The sequence below is a fragment of the Ursus arctos genome, unplaced genomic scaffold, assembly GCF_023065955.2.
Source record: "Ursus arctos isolate Adak ecotype North America unplaced genomic scaffold, UrsArc2.0 scaffold_23, whole genome shotgun sequence".
In the NCBI taxonomy this organism is placed as follows: Eukaryota; Metazoa; Chordata; class Mammalia; order Carnivora; family Ursidae; genus Ursus; species Ursus arctos.
The window spans coordinates 33,204,845-33,228,136 of NW_026622908.1; the positions used below are offsets into that span (position 1 = coordinate 33,204,845).

The 23,292-nt window shown below is 37.6% G+C and overlaps 2 protein-coding genes across 2 annotated transcripts; both read left to right on the plus strand.

The window, feature by feature from the left end:
- The first annotated feature begins 7,333 nt into the window (after positions 1–7,333).
- On the plus strand, positions 7,334–8,263 carry LOC125282527 (olfactory receptor 4A47-like). Its single transcript, XM_048217495.2, has one exon. It carries the CDS (start codon positions 7,334–7,336, stop codon positions 8,261–8,263), a length of 930 nt encoding a protein of 309 aa, XP_048073452.1.
- A 13,160-nt stretch (positions 8,264–21,423) lies between these two features.
- On the plus strand, positions 21,424–22,396 carry LOC125282562 (olfactory receptor 4A47-like). The gene has a single exon (XM_048217595.1). The coding sequence runs from the start codon at positions 21,424–21,426 to the stop codon at positions 22,339–22,341; it is 918 nt and encodes a 305-aa protein (XP_048073552.1). The 3' UTR covers positions 22,342–22,396.
- Positions 22,397–23,292: the final 896 nt, after the last annotated feature.

A 23,292-nucleotide genomic window follows, 5' to 3' on the forward strand; every position in this document is an offset into this window, starting at 1 on the left:
TTTGAATGATTACCTTCCAGGATAGAGTATTCTTGGCTGCAGATGTTCCCCATTCAGCATGTTCAATATATTATTTCCCTCTCTTTTGTCTTGCCAATTTTTTGTGGAGAGATCTGCTATTAACCCTATTGCTCTTCCCTTGTAAGTTAGGGACTTCTTTTGTCTTGTTGCTTTTAGGATTATTTTTTGTCTCTGTATTTTGCAAATTTAACTACAGTATCTTGGTGTTCACCTGCTTTTGTTGATTTAGATGGGAGTTCTCTGTGTCTTCTGATTTGGGTTGTCTGTTTCTTCCCTCAGATTAGGGAACTTTTCAGCTAAAATCTCCTCAAATAAACCTTCTGTTACCTTTTCTCTCTCTTCTTCTTCTGGGACTCATATGATACAAATGTTATGTTTGATGGAGTCACTGTCTACTCTCGTGATCCAAACATTTTTCTTTCTTTCTTTTATTCAGTTTCATTATTTTCCATAATTCCGTCTTCTATATCACTTATTCAGTTCTCTTCTTCTTCCATTCTTGTGGTCATTACATCCAATCAGTTGTGAATCTTAGTTATTGCATTTTTCATTTCAGACTGAGGGTTAATTAGCTCTTTTATCTCTGTGGTAAGGGTCTCCCTGATGTCTTCTTTGCTTTTATCCAAGCCCAGTTAGTATCCTTATGATTATTGCTTTAAGGTCTGCATCAGACTTATTACTTATAGCTGGTTTGATTAGATCCCTGACCGTGACCTTTTCTTGTTCTTTCTTTTGGAATGAATTCCTCTATCTTGGCATTTTGAGTAGGTCTCTGGTTCTTCTCTGTGTTAGGAAAGTCTGTTATGTTTCCTGGTCCTGAGAGTAATGGCTTTATGTAGAAGAGGTCATGTAATGTCCAGAGTCTAGTGCTTCAGGAAGTGTCTTTGGTGTGTGCTGCATGTGCTCTGTTATTGTGTTTTGGTTGCTCTGTTGCTCAGGTCAATTGTATGCATAGGTTCTATTTGCCTACAGAGGGGATTGTTTGGTCCTTGGCCAGAGTGTGTCAAGTTTTAACTAGGTATGCTCTGGTCTGCTTGTTAAAGGAGACCTGATGATATTTCCACTAGATGTGAAGCTTTGAAGAACTCTTTGGCCAGTAGACATGGTGAATGCAGAGTTTGTAGTGGTCTTCTGGGGAAGGGACCTGCTGCACTAGTCCTTAGGTACGCTTGCCGAAGAAAAGCGTTACCGGCAGAGTATAGAGGGGAGAGACTTGGTGTAAGCAATTTAGGCAGCCAGTGTTGGCAATGTGCTGTTTACTGAAGCTGGTCTATGATCAGAGGTAGGGGAGGGAAATGGCACTAGCAAGCTATTTGTCCCCAGAGAGGGGTGTCCATGTTTGCTGGTCTCACGAAAGTTTTCTTTGTTTTTTTTTTTTTGTTGTTGTTGTTTGTTTGTTTGTTTTTGGGTTTTTTTTTTCAGTTTACGTTTGTTTATTGTTGTAACATCTTGTTTTGAACATCAAACACTGCACCAAAATATAAGCCATTTATTTTAGGATAACTGTCTTTGCCATGACTGAGAGTACTGTACTGATGTTTACAATTAATTTCTGACAACTTAAAACTTATTAGTGGCATTGCTAATAATCAAATACTTCATCATAGACTAAATGTAATTATTAAATTAAAACAATGAAGCTCCCCCCCTTCTTACCTTCAAAACGAACCAAAAAAGTGGTTTTCACCTGGAAAGAGCACTTAAACAGAGGAAAAAATAATTTTCCCTCATGTGTCCCAGTGTTTTCTAAGTCTGTGATTTCACACTGTCTCTGGGTTGCTTGCCTGCCTGGAGCGGCACAGTGCACCTTGGGCTCTAACAGAGCCAAGCCTGCTAACTTTTAATACTCTAAACTTTTAGGACCTGGTGTGGCAGAAACCTGCTCTGGTCTTCTGGAGGAGGGTCCCTCTGTGCTGGGACTCTGGGAGGTTTGACTCAGAAGGACAATTGTGACAGAGTGCAGGGGCATGGGATTTGGAGAAAAGCAGGCTAAAGAGCCATTGTCCAGGTTAGCCACTCCCAGCAGGTGTCTCTGTGCATGTGCATATGCTAATGCGTGGAAAAAGGAAATGGAGCCTGCTGAATCTTTTGTCCCCAGAGAGGCAATGTAACCTCTCAGAGATGTGCACTAAAAAGTAAAAACAATCTCCCATGCTCCTTAGGTGATCTTCAGATTGTGCTGTCCAGCCAGGTTACCTGCTTGCCTCTTCTCCAGGAGTAGGGCAACGTTCTCAGGTCGCTAAAACTCCGGTGTTTGAGCCCATTGGTCCGAAAACTTACAAAAATCAGCCCCTCTCATTTTCCCTACCAGTGGCTTTGGGGAAGTGTTCTCCTTGTGTGTATCCTTGTGTGTTCCACTCTCTCTCACCATTCTGTGAAACCAGCACTCCCTACCCTCCGCAGCACCTGGGATCTCGTTCCCCACAAACCATGTCTCCACACTTCCTACCTTCCTTTATGTGGCTTCTTCTCTTCCTCTAGCTGTGCAATCTGTTCTGTCAGTCCTCAGGTCGATTTTTTGGGTACTTAGAGTGATTTGAAGGTTATCTGGATGTGTTCCATGGGCGAAATGAACCTAGGGTCCTCCTATGATGCTGCCATCTGAGCTACTCCACCTTATGGTTTTAACCATTCGTAAGTGTATAGTTCAGTGGCATTGAGCCTATTCACATCCTCACGATGGTTAATTAAGTTAATTGATGTTTGTAATGCAAGCACCAGCACCATCCATCTCCAGGGCTTTTTCATCTTCCCAAACTGAAATTCCACACTCATTACACATTAATTCTGCATTCCCTCTCTCTGGGCCTTAGGCAGCCAGCATTCTGTTTTCTTATTGCCTATGAATTTGGCTGCTTTAAGTACCTCTATGTGTATGGAATCATGCGATATTTGTCTTTTTGTGACTGTCTTATTTCATAGGCATAGTGAATTGTAGGATATGTACGTTTTAGCACCTGTCAGGGTTTCCTTCCTTTTTAAGGGTGAATAATAATCCATTGTGTGCTTGTGCCTGATTGTGTTCGTACATTTATCCGTCATACACACTTTGGCTGCTTCTACTTTCTGGCTATCGTGAATAACACTGCCATGAAAATGGGTATGGAAATACCTGTTTGAGACTGTGATGTCCATTATTTTGTGTATATACCCCAACGCGGAATTGTGCGTCATATAGTAATTTTTTGCTTAATGGTTTAGGAAGTACCATAACATTTTCCATAGCAGCTACATGAATGTACATTCCCGCCAGCAATGCACAGCTGCTCCGATTTCTCCACTGTCTCGCATGTGTTACAGTTCTTACACTGTGGTCGTAGCTCTCCTGTTGGATGTGACATGGTATTGCATTATGGTTTTGACATGCATTTCCCTAATGATTAGTGACACACGCATCTTTTCACGTGCTTATAGGGCATCACATGTCTTCTTTGGAGAAATGTCTCTTGAAGTCCGTTGTCCATTTTTAATCAGGATGGTGTTTATTTTGTGTGTGCGTTTTTAAGATGTGTAAGTTCTTTATGTGTTCTGGATACTAACACATTATCAAATAAATCAATTGCAGATACTTTCTCTCATTTGTGGGATGCCTTTTCTCTCTGTTGATAGTGTCCTTTGATGTACAAAGGTTCTTAAATTTGATAAAGTGTAATTTATGTATTTTTTCTTTTCTTTCCTGTGGTTTTGGTGTCTTACCCACGAAATCATTACCAAATCCAAAGTCATGAAGTTTTCTTCTAAGAGGTTCATAGTTACAGGTGGTGGGTTAGGTCTCTGAATCACTTTGAGTCAATTTTTGTGTATGGTGTATGTTGTTAAGGGTTCAGTTTCATTCTTTCGCATGTGGATATCCAGTTTCACAGTACTGTTTTTTGAATCATCTGTCCCTTCCCAATGAATGCTCTTGTCACCTACTGCAGATCAACTGAACACAAAGGCAGGGGTTTATTTCTAGGATCTGTATTTTATTCCATTGTTGTGTCTGTCTTTATGCCAATATTACACTGTTTTGATTACCATAGCTTTGTAGTTAGTGTTAGAACCAGGAGGTCCTCCCACTGTTTGTTTCCCCAGGATTATTTTGGCTGCTTGGAGTGCCTTGGGTTTCCACCTGAATTTTAGGATGGATTTTTCTATTCTGCAAAACATTTTTTTTTAATTTTGATAGGAATTCCATTGAATCTGTAGCTCACTTTAGGTAGCACTGACAGCAACATGACCCATGTAAGTTCATGAATGTCTTTCCTCCCTTTTATTTGTGTCTTCCAGAATATCTTTCAGCAACTCTGTGTAGTTTTTCAGTGTAGAAGACTTCTGTCTCCTTGTTTGAGCTTATCCTTAAGTATTTGATTCTTTTTGATGCTCTGTTTTCTCAGTTCTCTGTGGATTATTAATTGGTAGCACAGAAATTCAATGTTTTCATGATTAAAAAAAAAAAACACAAACCTCTCAACAAATGGGTACAGAAGGAATGTACTTCAACATAATAAAGGCCATATGTGACAGATCCACAACTAACATCACACTCAGCAGGGAAAGGTTGAAAGCTTTCCCAGGATAATCAAGAAAAATCAGAGTACCCATGCTCCCCACTCCATTTCACAATAGCACTGAAATAAAAATCCCTGTGAAATTTTTAGCCTTTTCTACATATAGGTCATGCCATCAGTGAAGTGAGAACAAATTACTTAGAATGGTTGCTTAATTTTACTACCTGTAACAATGTTTCTGTTGGTAGCTGCTGTCTATCCCGTGGATCAGCTTAAGTATCACCTCTGTAGAAATACCTTCCCTTATCACCTTTTTTAATAGTAGAAATCTCCTTGAATACCCTATTTGTTGTATTATTAGCCATGATGAAGACTATAGTTAGTTTAGTAAATTGTCCCCTTATTTACTGTCTGACTCTGTTATGAGAATATAGGTCCATGCAGGAAGGACCTTTTGCATAATTTTTCCCACTATTTCTTTAATTACTGTGTCCTCACTCATAGCATGTTTCCTGGCCGTAGATAAGAGCTCTAAATTAAAGAAATTAATAATTTAATAAATAGTTATATCTGTATCTATATGAATTTATATCTAGAACATCTAACCATACTGCAAGGCAGCATAAATTGACTATTAAATAAAAGGGAAGAAAAACTTGCTATGACAAGTGAAGACATATATGGAAAAATAATTTTCCCTAACGCAACATGACTGGACTAAAATTTTATTCTTCACTGGCAGTAGTCTTACAATGGTTCTAAAGCTATTTTTTTTTATGTTACAGCTTTCTGACCCTAATTATGTGATTTGGCCTAATGGTATCGTTATAGAGATATTTTTTAAAGCTTTTATGGAAATTCCCGGTGAATTTAATTAAGCAAGAATCAGTTTTGGACACTTTCCAATTCTAGGACTTAATGAGGAATGTGGTTAGAAAGGATAATATGTCCAGTCATCTTTGCTTGTATTGGGAAGAAGGTGCTATGCTCCTAAGAACTCATACACATTTTTAGGAGGTTTTTGTTAGGCTTAAAGCATTACCTAATGAAAAGCACAAGAATGTCTCTTAAAAATATCAAATCAGCTAATCTGAGTAAACCAACAGGACAGAATAAAGAAGACTAAACAGTTTAATGGTATTTTTTTATTTAAAAATTAGTGGGAAAGAAATTACTTGAGGAAAACCACCTTGAGAAATGACTGGTTGCTCTCTTTTGATGTAAGTTTGGGACTTACTTGTCTTTTTGATAGATTATCCTAATGTGCTAAATTTTTGCATTTCTGTGTGGATCCTGGAATTTCTAGGAAGTGATCTACAATGTAATAAAAGCAACCTTCTGAATAACCAGAAGATTCCATGGAGAAAATGGATAGACATTTGGATGAAATAAAATACATCCTGAGCAACTAAGCAGTTGTTTTCCCCTCTCTTGTCAAACTGGATGACAGAAGAATTCCAGGTCCCTGTGAATGAGTAAAAAGTATCCTTAAGATTTGGACTTGTCTTCATAAGATAAGACTAACAGTAAATAGTGGAAACCAGGCTTTGCAATTGTGTGAGTATCTTTATTGTGTAAAAGTTGGATCACTTTGGGATAAAGCAAACTTGGATTCCTATTCTAGTTTTATCACTTGAAAATGAGTGACCTTGGGGAAATTAATTAGATGTTCAGAGTCTCAGTTTGTTCAACTGTGGAATGGGGGATTACAGTTCCTGTTACTGTAAATATGAAATGTGACTCATTAAGTTGTGAGTAAGTGATTGGAATCCACTGTAGATATTGTGCAAAGTGGAGTGATCAGATGAGAATCAGATTTAAAAAGGATCATTTGGGCTATGTTAGGAAAACAAATTGGTGGAGGCCAGAATGAAAGGGAAGGAACATTGCAGGTGTCTAGTGCAGTGGGCCAGAAAAGTGGGTAGGGTAGGGAAATGACGAAGTTTGTGATATATTTTTATAGGGGTTAATTAGATTAATAAGATTTGTCAAAGGTACCAATATGTGACACAAAGCAAGAAAGGCATGAAAGGCAGGGTGATATTTCTTGTCTGAGTAATGACTTGGAAGGTGGTACTATTTAGTGAGGTGGGAAACACCTATATTTGTTGCTGAAAATTAAAAATTTAGTTTTATGAGTCCTGAATTCATATCCAGTTGGAGATGTTCAGAGTCAGAGATGCTACATATACGAAGTTTAAAAATTAAGGGAGAGACCCAACATGGGAATGGTTCCACATTTATTGGTCAGGAAAAGGGGGCATATTCTACCAAAGACCCTAAGAAAGAGGTCTCAGTGAGGGAATAGGCAATCCAGGGAAGTGACCTTCCATTCCTAGTTTGATCCACTTACTTTGAACATGTTATCCTAAATGGGTAACAATGAACAATTACCCTAAATGTTTTGCAAGTATTTCACTTTTGTGACTTTGTAACCTGTGCACCTTTGCATGGAATTCCTGTGTCCTCTTGTTCTTCCACTTCTCCTTTAAAACTCAGGAAGCATTGCTTCCTCTGGGAAGACTTCCTTGATTGCTGTTTGGTTGATACATTCCTACCCCTGACTTCTGCACTATGTGACTATTTTTATATTGGCACTTGTTTCATTGATGATGATTTTGTATGCTATCACTTAGTGTAGGAAACCATGACTTGCTCCACTTGGAGATCAGAATGTCTGTGACACAAACAGGTACTCCGGCCACAGTCTTTTAACTGAATGAATCAATAAAAGATTAATCTTATAATGCATTTAAAGGTTTTCTTCCCTGTTTTGTAGATCACCTGGTTCTAATATGAGAAGTCACTCTTATCCAGACTAGATGGACCCAAGAAGCAATGTAACTTACTTTGTTCTCTTGGGCCTCACCCAGGATCCAAAGGAACAGAAGGTCCTTTTTGTTATGTTCTTGCTCTTCTATATTTTGACTGTGGTGGGAAACCTGCTCATTGTGGTGACTATAGCTGTCAGTAGGACCCTGGGCTCACCCATGTACTTGTTTCTTGCTAACTTATCTTTTATGGATGTCACTTATTCCTCTTGCATTTGCCCCAGATTGATTTCACACTTGTTGTTTGGGAAAAATACCATATCCTTCCAATCTTGTATGACTCAGCTATTTACAGAGCACCTTTTTGGTGGATCAGAGGTCTTTCTTCTGCTGGTGATGGCCTATGACCGCTATGTGGCCATTTGCAAGCCCTTGCATTATTTGGTGATCATGAGGCAGTGCGTGTGTGTTGTGCTGCTGGTAGTGTCCTGGGTCGGAGGTTTTCTGCATTCAGTAATTCAGGTTAGCACTATTTATGGGCTCCCATTCTGTGGTCCCAATGTTATTGATCATTTCATCTGTGAAATGTACCCCTTACTGGAACTCACCTGTACTGATACATATGTCATTGGCCTGTTCGTGGTGGCCAATGGGGGAATGATCTGCACTATTGTGTTTGTGCTCTTGCTCATCTCTTATGGTTTTATCTTGCACTCTCTAAAGAACCTTAGTCCAGAAGGGAGGCGGAAAGCCCTCCAGACCTGTGGTTCCCACATCACTGTGGTGGTCTTCTTCTTTGTTCCATGTATTTTCATGTATGTAAGACCTGCTAAGACCTTCCCCATTGACAAATCATTGAGCGTCTTTTTTACAGTCATAACCCCCATGTTGAACCCACTGATCTACACCCTGAGAAATTCCGAGATGATAAATGCTATGAAGAAGCTCTGGATGAGAAATATCATATCTTTTAATAGATAGGTATATTATACACCACGAGGAGAATTCCTTTACATTGGGCCCATTTTCCAAGAATGCAGAAGTATTCTTAAAATGATTCTGATTTCCCCTTTTTCAAAGAAATTAAGTTAATAATAATTAAAGAATGAACTGGATGATTGTACTATGTTTCCCTTCCTGCTAGACTGTAAGTTCATAATACTTTGTAGATACTTCATTCAAGGGTGTAATGCCTTTGTAGAAGGGAATCAACAATAGGTAATGAATATGTAAATTTTTATATGATTACACTAAGTTTTAATAAGTTTATATTTTTAATTTTTTTCTGATACTTAGCATCATTTTAGTTATTTTCTTCTCATTTAAGGTAATTCTTTTTGGGGCACCAGGGTACTTAGTTGGTTAAAGCATCTGGCTCTTGGTTTTGGTTCAGGTCATGATCTCAGGGTCATGATGCCCGGGTCAGTCTCCCTGCTCAGTGTGGAATCTGCTTGTCCCTCTCCCTCTGTTCCTCACCTCACACTCTCTCTTATATTCTCAAATAAATAAAGAAAGAAAATCTTAATACAGTAATTCTTTTTATTATACTATTTGTAATATTTAATGATGTATGGACTATTTTGTTTATTAAATATCTGTTGCATTAGGTATAAAATAAAAAGTTTAACACTTTTGTTTTTATGAGAAATATTGAAGTGTAATAATAATGATAAATAATAAAAAAAGCAAACCTTACACAATGGGTTAAAATGTTCAATAAATTTTTGGTAGTTTTTACGTCTCTAGGAAATCATCCATTTCTTCCAGATTGCCTAATTTGTTGGCATATATTTGCTCATAATATGTTCTTATAATGGTTTGTATTTCTTCAGTGTTGGTTGCGTTATCTCCTCTTTCATTCATGATTTTATTTATTTGGGTCATGTCACTTTTCTTCTTGATAAGTCTCGCTAGGGGTTTATCAGTCTTTTTAATTATTTCAAAGAACCAGCTCCTAGTTTTGTTGATCTGTTCTACTGTTTTTCTGTTTTTGTTTTAGTTTTGGTTTCTATTTTATTGATTTCTGCTCTAATCTCTCTAATTTCTCTTCTTCTGTTTGGCATAGGCTTTCTTTGCTCTTCTTTCTCCAGCTCCTTTAGGTGTAAGGTTAGGTTGTATATTTGAGACCTTTCTTGTTTCTTGAGAAGGGCTTGTATTGCTATATACTTCCCTCTTAGGACTGCCTTTGCTGTATCCCAAAGATTTTGAAGAGTTGTGTTTTCATTTTCAACTGTTTCCATGAATTTTTTAAATTCTTCTTTATCGACCTGGTTAACCCATTCATTGTATAGGAGGATGCTCCTTTGTCTCCATGTATGTAAGTTCTTTCCAAATTTCCTCTTGTGATTGAGTTCCAATTTCAAAGCACGGTGGTCAGAAAATATGCAGGGAAGGATTCCCATTTTTTTGGTAGTGGTTGAGACTGATTTGTGACCCAATAAGTGATCTATTCTGAAGAATGTTCCAGGTGCACTCGAGAAAAGTATGTATTCTGTTGCTTTAGGATGGAATGTTCTGAATATATCTGTGAAGTCCATCTGGTCCAGTGTATCATTCAAAGCCCTTGCTTCCTTGTTGATCTTCTGCTTAGATGATCTGTCCATTGCAGTGAGGGGGTTGTTAAAGTCCCCTATTATTATTGTATTACTATCAATATGGTTCTTTAATTTTGTTATTAATTAGCTTATATAATTGGCTGCTCCCTTGTAAGGGGCATAAATATTCACAATCGTTAGATCTTGTTGTTGGATAGACCCTTTAATTATGATAGTGCCCTTCCTTGTCTCTTATTACAGTCTTTGGTTTAAAATCTAATCTGTCTGATATAAGGATTGCCACCCCAGCTTTCTTTTGATGTCCATTAGCATGATAAATGATTTTTCTACCCCCTCACCTTAAATCTGGAGGTGTCTTTGGGTCTAAAATGAGTCTCGTGCAGACAGCGTATTGATGTGTCTTGCTTTTTTATCCAATCTGATACACTACCCTGTGTCTTTTGACTGGGGGCATTTAACCCTTTTACATTCAGAGTAACTATTGAAAGATATGAATTTACTGCCATTTTATTACCTTATAACATGTCCTTTTCTGTATATTGTCTGTGTTCTTTTCTGGTCCATGTTACTTTTGGGCTCTCTCTTTGCTTAGAGGGTCCCTTTTAATATTTCTTGTGGGGCTGGCTTGGTGATCACAAATTCTTTTAGTTTTTGTTTGTCCTGGAAGCTTTTTTATCACTCCTTCTATTTTGAATAATATACCAGCTGGATAAAATATTCTTGGCTGCATAGTTTTCTCATTTAGCACCCTGAATATATCATGCCAGTCCTTTCTTGCCTGCCAGGTCTCTGTGGATAGGTCTGCTGCCTCCCAAATATTTCTACTCTTGTAGGTTACAGACCTCTTGTCCCGAGCTGCTTTCATGAGTTTCTCTTTGTCTCTGAGATTTTCAAGTTTCACTATTATATGTCAGGGTGTTGGCCTAATTTTATTGATTTTGAGGGGGGTTCTCTGTGCTTCTGGGACATGGCTGCCTGTTTCCTTCCCCAGATTAGGGAAGTTCTCTGCTATAATTTACTGCAATATATCTTCTTCCCCCCTCTCTCTTTCCTCTTCTGGGATCCCAGTTATGCTAATACTATTTCAGTTTATGACGTCACTTATCTCTCGAATTCTCCCCTTGTGATCCCGTAGTTGTTTATCTTTCTTTTTCTCATCTTTTTTATTGTCCATCATTTTTCTTCTATATCACTAATTCTCTCCTCTGCCTCATTTATCCTATCAGGTAGAGCCTTCACTTTTATTGAATTTCATTTCTAGCCTTTTTGATTTCAACCTGGTTCAATTTTAGTTCTTCTATTTCTCCTGAAAAGCATACTCTAGTGCCTTCTATGCTTTTTTCAATCCCTCCTAGTGTCTTTATAATTGTTATTCTGAACTCTAGTTCTGATCTCTTTCTTATGCCCATACTGATTAGGTACCTGTCAGTCAGTACTGCCTCTTGTTCTCTTGAGGTTGAGTTTTTCCATCTTGTCATTTTGTCCAGAGAAGAATAGATGAATGAGAGAACAAAATACTAAAACGACAACAATGACCCCGGAGACATATGCATTAAACAAATCAAGAGTCCCAAAACCAAAAAAAAAAAAAGAATATAATTAGACAGGTGAACAGAATAGGGCAATACATTGAATCCTGTGTGTATTTTGGTCTGTTTGTTAGCAAACTAGATTCCAAAATTGTAAAGAAGGGAAAAATTTTATAGGTACAAAAATAAAAATAAATACAATGAAAGGATAGAATGTAACTGTAAAATGAAAATTAAAAGATAAGAAAAAACAAAAGAGAAAAAAGAACAAAAAATGGAAGGGATATAAACAGAGAGAAGTGAACAGAACAGAGCAATACCCTGTATCCTGAGTGTATTTTGGTCGGTTTGTTAGAAGAAAATACATCTCAAAATTGTAAAGAAAGAAAAAAACTTACATATACAAAAACAAAATTAGACTGTAACTGTGAAGATGAAAATTAAATAAGGCTTTTACAAAACAAACAAAAACAAAAAACAAAAAAAAGGAAGAAGAAAAGAAAGCATATGATCAAATGGGTGAATAGAACACAGTTATACACTAGATTTTGGGTGTGTTTTAGTCTGTTAGAAGAAAATGCATCCCAAAATTGTAAAGAAAAAAACTCTTATAGTTATAAAAAAATTAAATACAATGAAGGGATACAATATAAGTGTAAAAATGAAAATTTAAAAAACATAAAAAAAGTTGATAAAATAAGAAATTGGTTGAAAAAGGAAAGAGAAAAACATTAAAAAATTAAAGTTGAAAGGGTAAAGAATCATGGGGAAAAAAGGCATGAATTCTATGTGCTGTATTCCCCTAGTGCTGGGGTTTTGCAGTTCTCATTGGTCGGTAAACTTGGTCTTGTTTGAATGTTCTTGCTGACCTTCTGGGGGAGGAGCTTGTTGCTTGATTCTCAAGTGTATTTGCCCCATGCAGAATTGTACTGCCCTTGCTAGGGGGCCAGGCTAAGTAATCTGCTCCCGTCTCCTCTATGTGGCTTTTGTTCCCTGAAACCTTTCTATGCTGCTTTAGAGGATGAGAATGAAAATGGCAGCCTCCCAATCTCTAGCCCTGGAGCCTAGAGCTCAGGTCCCCACTCCTCAGTGTGCCCTCAGAAAAAAGCAGTCCATCACTCCTGTCTTCCAGGTCTCTGGCTGCACTCCGAGCTCACCCAGCTTGTGACAGAGCATTTCTGTCTCAGGCACACAACCCCGTTTTGAGTCTCAAACCCTGCAGCACCTGTGGTGGCTCCTGCGCCACTCTTCCTGTTGAGACGAAGGGGAGTCTTGCTGGTTCTGCTGTTTGTTGGGCCCCTGCTTGGAGAGTAGTTGCCCGATTGTGCTGTGGTTTACGGTTTATGGCAACCCTGAGCTGAGAGCCCATTCCTGGCTCACTGATTGCAGCCGACCTCCTTGCTCCAATGCCTGGGAACTCTGCCATCCTCAGGCACCCTTGGTCTTCCTGTGACCCTGAGGATCCTGAGACCACATTGTCCCAGCTAGGATTCCACCCCCACTCAGCCACCTGAGGAACATCCTTCACTGGAGCAGTCTTCTAAAAGTTCTGATTTTGCACTCTGCTTCTATATCTCTTGCTGGTAGCTGGCTGATGGAGGCTCCCTCCCCCCTGAGGTCTATCTTTTCATACATTACCTTGTATTCACTTCTCTACACCTCCTACTTTGCAGAAAGTGGTCACTCTTCCATTTGTAGGGTTGCAACTGTTCTGTTCGTAGATCTCTGGTTGAGTTCACAGGTGTTCAGGATGATTTCTTAGGTATCTAGTGGATTCCTGGGACCAGATGAAACTAAGGTCTCCAACTCCTTTACCATAAATTACCTACTTCTCTCTCAGCATGGTCTCTAGTCCTCTTCCCTTAGTTAGCCACTTAATCTAAGACTCATGAGGTAACAACTTTACAAATGCACTTGAATTTAAATACACGTATGTGAATTTTTCTCTGTGTATGTAAATGTTTGCTTTTATTATGCAACTTCATTTTTTAAAAATAAACTTTAAAGTTAGGATAGTTTTGTTTATTTTTAATTTTTAAATTGAAGTATAATTGTCATACAGCATTACAGTAGTTTCAGGCAAACAACATAATGAGTCAACAATCATGTACATTAAGAGATGCTTCTCGTGGTAAGTGTAGTTTGGTGTGTTACCAGATGCAGTTGCTACATCATTTTTGACTGTTTCCTATGCTGTACTTTTCATTCTTTTTAAAAAAAATTATTTATTTATTTGAGAGCAAGAGTGAGAAAATGAGAGTGAGAGTAAGAGAGAGAGAGAGAGAGGGAATGAGCAGAGGGAAGGGTCAGAGGTACAGGGAGAAGCAGGCTCCTCGCTGAGCAGGGAGCCCGATGTGGGGCTTGATTCCAGGATCCCGGGATCATAACCTGAGCCAAATACAGATGCTTAACTGACTGAGCCACCCAGGTGCCCCTGTCCTTTTTACTTTTGTGACATATTATTTTATCACTGAAACTTTGTGCCTTTCATCCCCTTCACCTATTTTGCCTGTCCCTCCATCCCCCTCCACTCTGGCAACCACCAGTTTGTTCTCTGTATGTATGAGCCCAGTTTTGGTTTTTGTTTGTTTGATTGTTTTTTTTTATATTCCACATATAAGTGAAATCTCTTGCAACATTTTGAAGATGTTCCATACCAGTCCATTTAGATCTCGTAGTTTTTCTTGTAGTCCATATTGCTCACTTATAAACATTTACTAAAATAAACGTATCCTTTACCATTCATGTTATTCTTAACCTTTTTTCTTCAACAAGAAATTTTGCATTAATTATATGTTTGTGAAGATTTGCAAGTATGAGTTCCTAGGAGTGGAATTGTTGAATATGTATTTGAATCAATGATAAGATAGTTAAATGTCAGTATTCATCATTATTGTCAAACTGCCATCCTTGAGACTGTAGTCATAGCTAAACTGCTGCTCACAGTCTATGAGAGTATTTGTGTCTCATTCTCAACTATCCGTACCTGATAAATATTTATGGCATAAGGCCATCTGATTAAACTGTAACCTTTTTCATATAATTGAGTTTATCTTTTCACTTTTAATGTGATTTGTATTTCTTTTTTCTGTGAATCATCCATTGATGCTTTCATATATTTCATTCAATCATTGATCTTTTCCATACTTATTTTTATGATTGGTTACATTCTAAAGAAAATATCCCTTTTATTATTGTGTGTGTACATGTTATCTTTCTGCCTGGTGGTATGTTTTTAATTTTTGTATAGTATGTAGAATGCTTTTGGCAGGTAAAATGTTTTCCTTTCATTTAACATGTAATTTTTTTTGCTTTCAAAAAGACTGTTCATACCAAAATATTCTTCAACTTAATTTTTAAAACATTTTTGATATTGTATATTGTACATTAAAACTTTTGCTTCATCTGGATTTTATTTGATATAGGAATTAAAGAGGGATAGAATTTTAATTGATTTTCTAAAATTCAGGTTTTTTTTTTAATAGTGTGTAATTTTCTTAGTGCCATTGACTTAAAATCCTGACTATTATATTCTAACCTCCAATATGTGTTTGAATCTGATTCAGGACTCAGTTCTGTTCCATTGATCTCTTTATTCATGTCCCAGTTGATATGCAATATAATTGCTTTTATATATAACACATTTTGATATGTGATAAGACTAACAGTCCCACATTACTATTCTCTTGCAGAATTATGCATAGTCTTGCATATGTGTATTTCCAAATCAAGTGTAAAATGAAATCGTAAGTTTACATTTAAATAAGATAAATAAGTTTAACATTAAAATAAGTTTCCAATGAAGTTAAAATAAGTGAGCATGGTTTAGTTATAAAAGAAAAGCCAGTTATTATTTTTAAGAAGATTCAATTTAGTAAGATGAATTTAGGAAGAATTTAGAGCTTTTGACTACTAAGGACTGTTATCCATGAGTGGCTCTTTTCATTCAACAGGTCATCTTTCACGCCCTTGGGTAGTGCTTCCATTTTCTGCCGGTGCCGCACATCCCTTCTAGATATCTGCTGTCCTTATTCCATGGCCCCTGAAATGCTGCTTGGCACTTTTGCTGTAAGAAAAAAACATCTCTTTCAGGAAGTGCCTGATTTATGCTTTGCTGAGCATCTGTGTGGCCATCTGCAGAGCCCTGTACTGTAAAATCATCACGAGTGACAGGGATATGGCTTCCTCTTTCAGGTGACATGTGCTAGAGGCTTTGTCCTTGCAACCATTCAGGTCCTCTTCACAGTGTGGCTGCCTGTGTGTGGCTCCACAGTGTGGCTGCCTGTGTGTAAAAAATCATTTTACACTTGATTTGGAAATACACATATGCATTTGTGCATGACGTAAACCTTTGCCTGAAACTCATCTGCATGGGCATTCATACCCTTGGTCTCTTTGTTGCTGTCAACCGTGGGTTCATCTGCCCGTGAACATTTTCCTCTTGATGGTCTCCTAGCTGGTCTTCATGTGCTCACTGAGGACCTGTAGCTTGGAGGGGAGACACAAAGCTGTGTCCACCTGTGTCTCTCACATCACTGTGGTGGTCTTAGGATTGCATCCTGAATATTTGTATATTTGCACCCAATCACCACCTTCTTCACTGATCAAGCTGTGGCTGTGTTGTATCATGGTAACTCCCTTGTTAAACTTAAACGTACACACTCAGAAATTTGAAGATGAAAAATGCCATGGGGAAGTTATGGGGTAGAAAAGGTAACTTAGAGAGTTAGCCACCACTTTATAATATAAATTTGTCTATTAAATGAAAAAGAGAAAAGAAGAGAATTCCTATGGTACAGAAGCCCACAAACACCATTTGTCCAAGGTATGTTTATTTTGCCATATAGGCACTGTGAGGAAAGTTTCAGGGAGGAAATTATTTATCATTGTAAAAATATCCTACTTAGATTTATGTATTACCCAATTGATGGTCAAAGTTCAATGTAGAGTGAGAATTAGAGATCTTGTAAAATGCAGATTGTCAGGACACAGCTCTTGAGATCTGAATTTATTAGCTTAGTTGTTGGGTGCCATACCTACTTTCTAAACACGTGAATGTTATGCCAATAATATGTGCGTATACTCTAGCCACTGTGCTGTAGTTTATGTTGACATCTGCACCTATTAATAAAGGCAACTTATTTTTTAAATGTAGTTTTTTTATTGCAGTAAAATACAAATAACAAAAATTGCATTTTTATCCATTTGTAAGTGTATAGTTCAGTGGCATTGAGCCTATTCACATCCTCATGATGGTTAATTAAGTTAATTGATGTTTGTAATGCAAGCACCAGCACCATCCATCTCCAGAGCTTTTTCATCTTCCCGAACTGAAATTCCACGCTCATTACACATTAATTCCGCATTCCCTCTCTCTGGGCCTTAGGCAGCCAGCATTCTGTTTTCTTATTGCCTATGAATTTGGCTGCTTTAAGTACCTCTATGTGTATGGAATCATGCGATATTTGTCTTTTTGTGACTGTCTTATTTCATAGGCATAGTGAATTGTAGGATATGTACGTTTTAGCACCTGTCAGGGTTTCCTTCCTTTTTAAGGGTGAATAATAATCCATTGTGTGCTTGTGCCTCATTGTGTTCGTACATTTATCCGTCATACACACTTTGGCTGCTTCTACTTTCTGGCTATCGTGAATAACACTGCCATGAAAATGGGTATGGAAATACCTGTTTGAGACTGTGATGTCCATTATTTTGTGTATATACCCCAAGGTGGAATTGTGCGTCATATAGTAATTTTTTGCTTAATGGTTTAGGAAGTACCATAACATTTTCCATAGCAGCTACATGAATGTACATTCCCGCCAGCAATGCACAGCTGCTCCGATTTCTCCACTGTCTCGCATGTGTTACAGTTCTTACACTGTGGTCGTAGCTCTCCTGTTGGATGTGACATGGTATTGCATTATGGTTTTGACATGCATTTCCCTAATGATTAGTGACACACGCATCTTTTCACGTGCTTATAGGGCATCACATGTCTTCTTTGGAGAAATGTCTCTTGAAGTCCGTTGTCCATTTTTAATCAGGATGGTGTTTATTTTGTGTGTGCGTTTTTAAGATGTGTAAGTTCTTTATGTGTTCTGGATACTAACACATTATCAAATAAATCAATTGCAGATACTTTCTCTCATTTGTGGGACGCCTTTTCTCTCTGTTGATAGTGTCCTTTGATGTACAAAGGTTCTTAAATTTGATACAGTGTAATTTATGTATTTTTTCTTTTCTTTCCTGTGGTTTTGGTGTCTTACCCACGAAATCATTACCAAATCCAAAGTCATGAAGTTTTCTTCTAAGAGGTTCATAGTTGCAGGTGGTGGGTTAGGTCTCTGAATCACTTTGAGTCAATTTTTGTGTATGGTGTATGTTGTTAAGGGTTCAGTTTCATTCTTTCGCATGTGGACATCCAGTTTCACAGTACTGTTTTTTGAATCATCTGTCCCTTCCCAATGAATGCTCTTGTCACCTACTGCAAATCAACTGAACACAAAGGCAAGGGTTTATTTCTAGGATCTGTATTTTATTCCATTGTTGTGTCTGTCTTTATGCCAATATTACACTGTTTTGATTACCATAGCTTTGTAGTTAGTGTTAGAACCAGGAGGTCCTCCCACTGTTTGTTTGTTTCCCCAGGATTATTTTGGCTGCTTGGAGTGACTTGGGTTTCCACCTGAATTTTAGGATGGATTTTTCTATTCTGCAAAACATTTTTTTTTAATTTTGATAGGAATTCCATTGAATCTGTAGCTCACTTTAGGTAGCACTGACAGCAACATGACCCATGTAAGTTCATGAATGTCTTTCCTCCCTTTTATGTGTGTCTTACAGAATATCTTTCAGCAACTCTGTGTAGTTTTTCAGTGTAGAAGACTTCCGTCTCCTTGTTTGAGCTTATTCTTAAGTATTTTGGTCTTTTTGATGCTCTAGTAAACAAAATTTTTACTTAATCCTCTGTGGATTATTAAATGGAAGCACAGAAATTCCATATGTTTTCATGATTAAAAAAAACAAACACAAACCTCTCAACAAATGGGTAGAGAAGGGATGTACGTCAACATAATAAAGGCCATATGTGACAGATCCACAACTCACATCACACTCAGCAGGGAAAGGTTGAAAGCTTGCCCAGGATAATCAAGAAAAAGATCAGAGTACCCATGCTCCCCACTGCATTTCACAATAGCACTGAAATAAAAATCCCTATGAAATTTTTAGCCTTTTCTACATATAGGTCATGCCATCAGCGAAGTGAGAACAAATTACTTAGAATGGTTGCTTAATTTTACTACCTGTAACAGTGCTTCTGTTGGTAGCTGCTGTCTATCCTGTGGATCAGCTTAAGTATCACCTCTGAAGAAAGGCCTTGCCCTATGTCCTTCTCCATAGCAGAATTCTGCCCGAGGACCCTGTTTGCTCTATTATTAGCCATAATGAAGATTATAATTAGTTTATCAAATCATCCCCTTATGCACTGTCTGACTCTGTTGTGAGAAGGTTCCTGCAGGAAGGACCTTGTATGTGATTTTTCACCTGTCATTAATTGCTGTATCATCACTTGTAACACATTTCCTGGCATTATATAGGTTCTCCATATAAAAAAAAATGCTAAAAAACAAAAACAAAACAAGAACTTGCATAGACATTACATTTAAATTTGTGAATATTTAAAATACGTAACCACACTTCTAGGCAGAGTAAATTGAGGAGGAAAAACTTACTTTGAGAAGTGGAGCAATAAATGATAATATAATCTCTACCAGAACAAAATGGGCTGAAATTTTATTCTCGACTGGCAGAGGTCTGATAATGGCTTGAAAAGTATTTTTTTCCCCGTTTTATATCTTTTAGCCCTTAACTATGTGATTTAGTTTAGTATTATCTTTACATTTAGATGTACTTTCAAATTTTTGTGAAATTCCCAGGGAATACAATTAAGCAAGAATCAGTTTTGGACACTTTCCAACTCTAGGACTCCATGATAAATGCTATTAGAAGGGATGAAATGTCTCCTTATCTTTGACCCTGTAGGGAAGAAGATGCTATCCTCTTAAGGACTGATAAAATTTTCAGGAGGTTCTTCATAGGTTTAAATCATTACCTGAGAGAAAAGATGAGTCTCTCTTAAAATTTCAAGTCAACTATTTTTGTCAAACCAATACCATAGAATAAGAAGGACTAATGAACTGAATGGTGTTTTCTGTTTAGAAATTAGTAGCAAAGTAGTTACTTGAGAAATCTGCCTGGGAAAACACTGGTGGCTGTCTCCTTGTGAAAGGATAGGATTTCCTCATCTTTTTTGATATATTATCCTAATGTGATAAACTTTGTTTTGCTGTGCCGTCTGTGGAATTCCTATGGAGTAGTCTACAGTGCAAATAAAAGCAAAATCTAAATAACCAGAAGACTCCATGGAGAAAATGGATAGGCATTCGAATGAAATAAAATATATCCTCAAGTAACAATGCAGATTTTTGTCCTCTCTGGTCAAACTGGATGACAGAAGAATTCCAGGTCCCTGTAAATGAGTAAAAAGTATTCCTTCAGATTGCGGATATGACTACACAAGGTAAAATTAATAGTAAATAGTGGAAACCAGGCTTTGCTATTCTGTGACTATTCTTATCATGTAAAAATTAGATCACTTTGGGATAATGTAAAAACTACTTCAAATAGTAGTTTTATCAGTTAGGGTGACCTTGGGAAAATTAACTAGATGTTCAGAGTCTCAGTTTGTTCAACTGTGGAATGGGGATTACAGTTTCTGTTACTGTAAATACGAAATGTGATTCATTAAATTGTGAGTGCGTGATTGGAATCCACTGTAGATGTTGTGAGTGGTGCAATGATCAGATCAGAATCAGATTTAAAAAGGATCATTTGGGCTGCGTTAGGAAAGCGAATTGGTGGAGGCAAGAGTGAAAGGGAAGGGACATTGCGGGTGACTAATGCCATTGTCCAGAAGTGGGGAGGGAAGGGAAATGACCAAGTGTGTGATATATTTTAAAGGGGGTTAATAAGATTTGTCAAAGGTATCAATATGTGACACAGCAAGAAAGGCATGAAAGGCAGGGTGATATTTCCTGTCTGAGTAATGACTTGGAAGGTGGTACCATTTAGTGAGGTGGGAAACACCTATATTTGTGGCTGAAAATTAAAAATTTAGTTTTGTAAGTTCTGAATTAATATCCAGTTGGAGATGTTTAGAGTTGGAGATGCTGCATATACGAAGTTTAAAAATTAAGGGAGAGACCCAACATGGGAATGGTTCCACATTTATTGGTCAGGAAAAGGGGGTATATTCTATCAAAGACCCTAAGAAAGAGGTCTCAGTGAGGGAATAGGCAATCCAGGGAAGTGACCTTCCATTCCTAGTTTGATCCACTTACTTTGAACATGTCAATTACCCTAAATGGATCTCAAGTATTTCACTTTTGTGACTTTGTAACCTGTGCACCTTTGCATGGAATTCCGTGTCCTCTTGTCCTTCCACTTCTCCTTTAAAACTCAGGAAGCATTGCTTTCTCTGGGAAGCCTTCTTTGATTGCTGTTTGGTTGATACATTCCTACCCCTGACCTTTGCACTGTTTGACTATTTTTATATTGGCACTTATTTCATTGATGATTATTTTGTATGCTATCACTGAATGTAGGAAACCATGACTTGTTCAACTTGGAAATCACATCTGTGACAAAAAGAGATACTCTGGCCTTCTTTTTTTTTTTTTTTAAGATTTTATTTATTTACTTGACAGAGAGACAGCCAGCGAGAGAGGGAACACAAGCAGGGGGCAGTGAGAGAGGAAGAAGCAGGCTCCCAACGGATCAGGGAGCCTGATGCGGGCTTGATCCCAGGACCCTGGGATTACATCCTGAGCCAAAGGCAGACCCTTAACTACTGAGCCACCCAGGCACCCCTGTCCACAATCTTTTAATTGAATGAATCAATAAAAGATTAATCTTATAATGCATTTAAAGGTTTTCTCCCCTGTTTTGTAGATCACCTGGTATTAATATGAGAACTCACTCCTATCCAGACTAAATGGACCCAAGAAACAATGTAACTTACTTTGTCCTCTTGGGCCTCACCCAGGATCCAAAGGAACAGAAGGTCCTTTTTGTTATGTTCTTGCTCTTCTATATTTTGACTGTGGTGGGAAACCTGCTCATTGTGGTGACTATAGCTGTCAGTAGGACCCTGGGCTCACCTATGTACTTGTTTCTTGCTAACTTATCTTTTATGGATGTCACTTATTCCTCTTGCATTTGCCCCAGATTGATTTCACACTTGTTGTTGGGGGAAAATACCATATCCTTCCAATCTTGTATGACTCAGCTATTTACAGAGCACTTTTTTGGTGGATCAGAGGTCTTTCTTCTGCTGGTAATGGCCTATGACCGCTATGTGGCCATCTGTAAACCCTTGCATTATTTGATGATCATGAGGCAGTGGGTGTGTGTTGTGCTGCTGGTAGTATCCTGGGTCGGAGGTTTTCTGCATTCAGTAATTCAAGTTAGCACTATTTATGGGCTCCCATTCTGTGGCCCCAATATCATTGATCATTTTTCCTGTGACATGTACCCGTTATTGCAATTGGTCTGTACTGATACATATGTCATTGGCCTGTTAGTTGTGGCCAATGGAGGACTGATCTGCACTATTGTGTTTGTGCTCTTGCTCACCTCTTATGGTGTCATCTTGCACTCTCTAAAGAACCTTAGTCCGGAAGGGAGGCGGAAAGCCCTCCAGACCTGTGGTTCCCACATCACTGTGGTGGTCTTCTTCTTTGTTCCATGTATTTTCATGTATTCAAGACCTGCTAAGACCTTCCCCATTGACAAATCATTGAGTGTGTTTTTTACAGTCATAACCCCAATGCTGAACCCACTGATCTACACTCTGAGAAATTCTGAGATGTCAAATGCTATGAAGCAGCTCTGGGGAAGAAGTGTCACATGAAGTAGTAAATGAGTGCATCGTCCATCATGACAAAAGCAATTTAACGTTAGTGCCAATCTCCTCCAATGTTAAAGTGCATTTTACTGTAAATGCATTTACGGTCAGAGTCAATAAATTATGTGCAAAGAAACAGTCAATGAAATATATATAGAGTTACACTAATTCATAATGAATTGCTGCATTTTTGTTACTCTTAGTCTCATTCATAATTTCATTTCTGGTCAGTTTCTTGTCTTTAATATTCATTTTTTTCATTTTAAAAACATTTCTTGCTGTACAGACTATCTTCTGTATTTAATTTCTTTTCATATGAAATTTTTTTGTGTAACATTTTACCCTTTAAGATATATTTGAGAAAATAGTAGATAATAATAAATATTAAAAATTGAATCCTTACAAAGTGGAAATGGTGTGGAATGAATATCTTACCTGTCCCTCACCAGAGTCTCCCTGTTCTTCTATATGCATCATTATACTAAGATTGTTATGGTTTGTGAGATTGTTCAATTAATAATCTTTGGTAATAAAATATTATTTTCATGTTTGTGTCTTTGTGTCTGTGTATAAATTTTGCATTTACTACTCAGCCTCCTGAAGATTTTTCTGTACCAGTCTACAGATGTAACTCATTCTTAGTTTCCTCCTATTGCCTAAAACTTCTTTATAAAGATATAGGTAAATTAGTGTTTCCGGTCCTTGTGATGTTTTCCTGAATCTTTTTCTATGATCTATGACTCTGAAGTGAAGTCTTTTTGAAATTTTCTCAGTATGAGTTTTTAGCAGTGCAATTGTTAGATCGATTGGTAGGTGTATTTAAAATTGTTGATGTTCATAGTTATTGCCCAAATGCCATCCATGAGTTTGTACCAAACTACGCTACTTCCCTCAGTTTGGAAAATATGTTTGTGCACATTCCTAACAACCAGTTCTTATGGAATATTTTTGGTATTT

Coding starts and splice junctions, on each gene's coding strand:
- LOC125282527 (XM_048217495.2), top strand. CDS start 7,334: ATGGACCCAAGAAGCAATGTAACTTACTTTGTTCTCTTGGGCCTCACC.
- LOC125282562 (XM_048217595.1), top strand. CDS start 21,424: ATGGACCCAAGAAACAATGTAACTTACTTTGTCCTCTTGGGCCTCACC.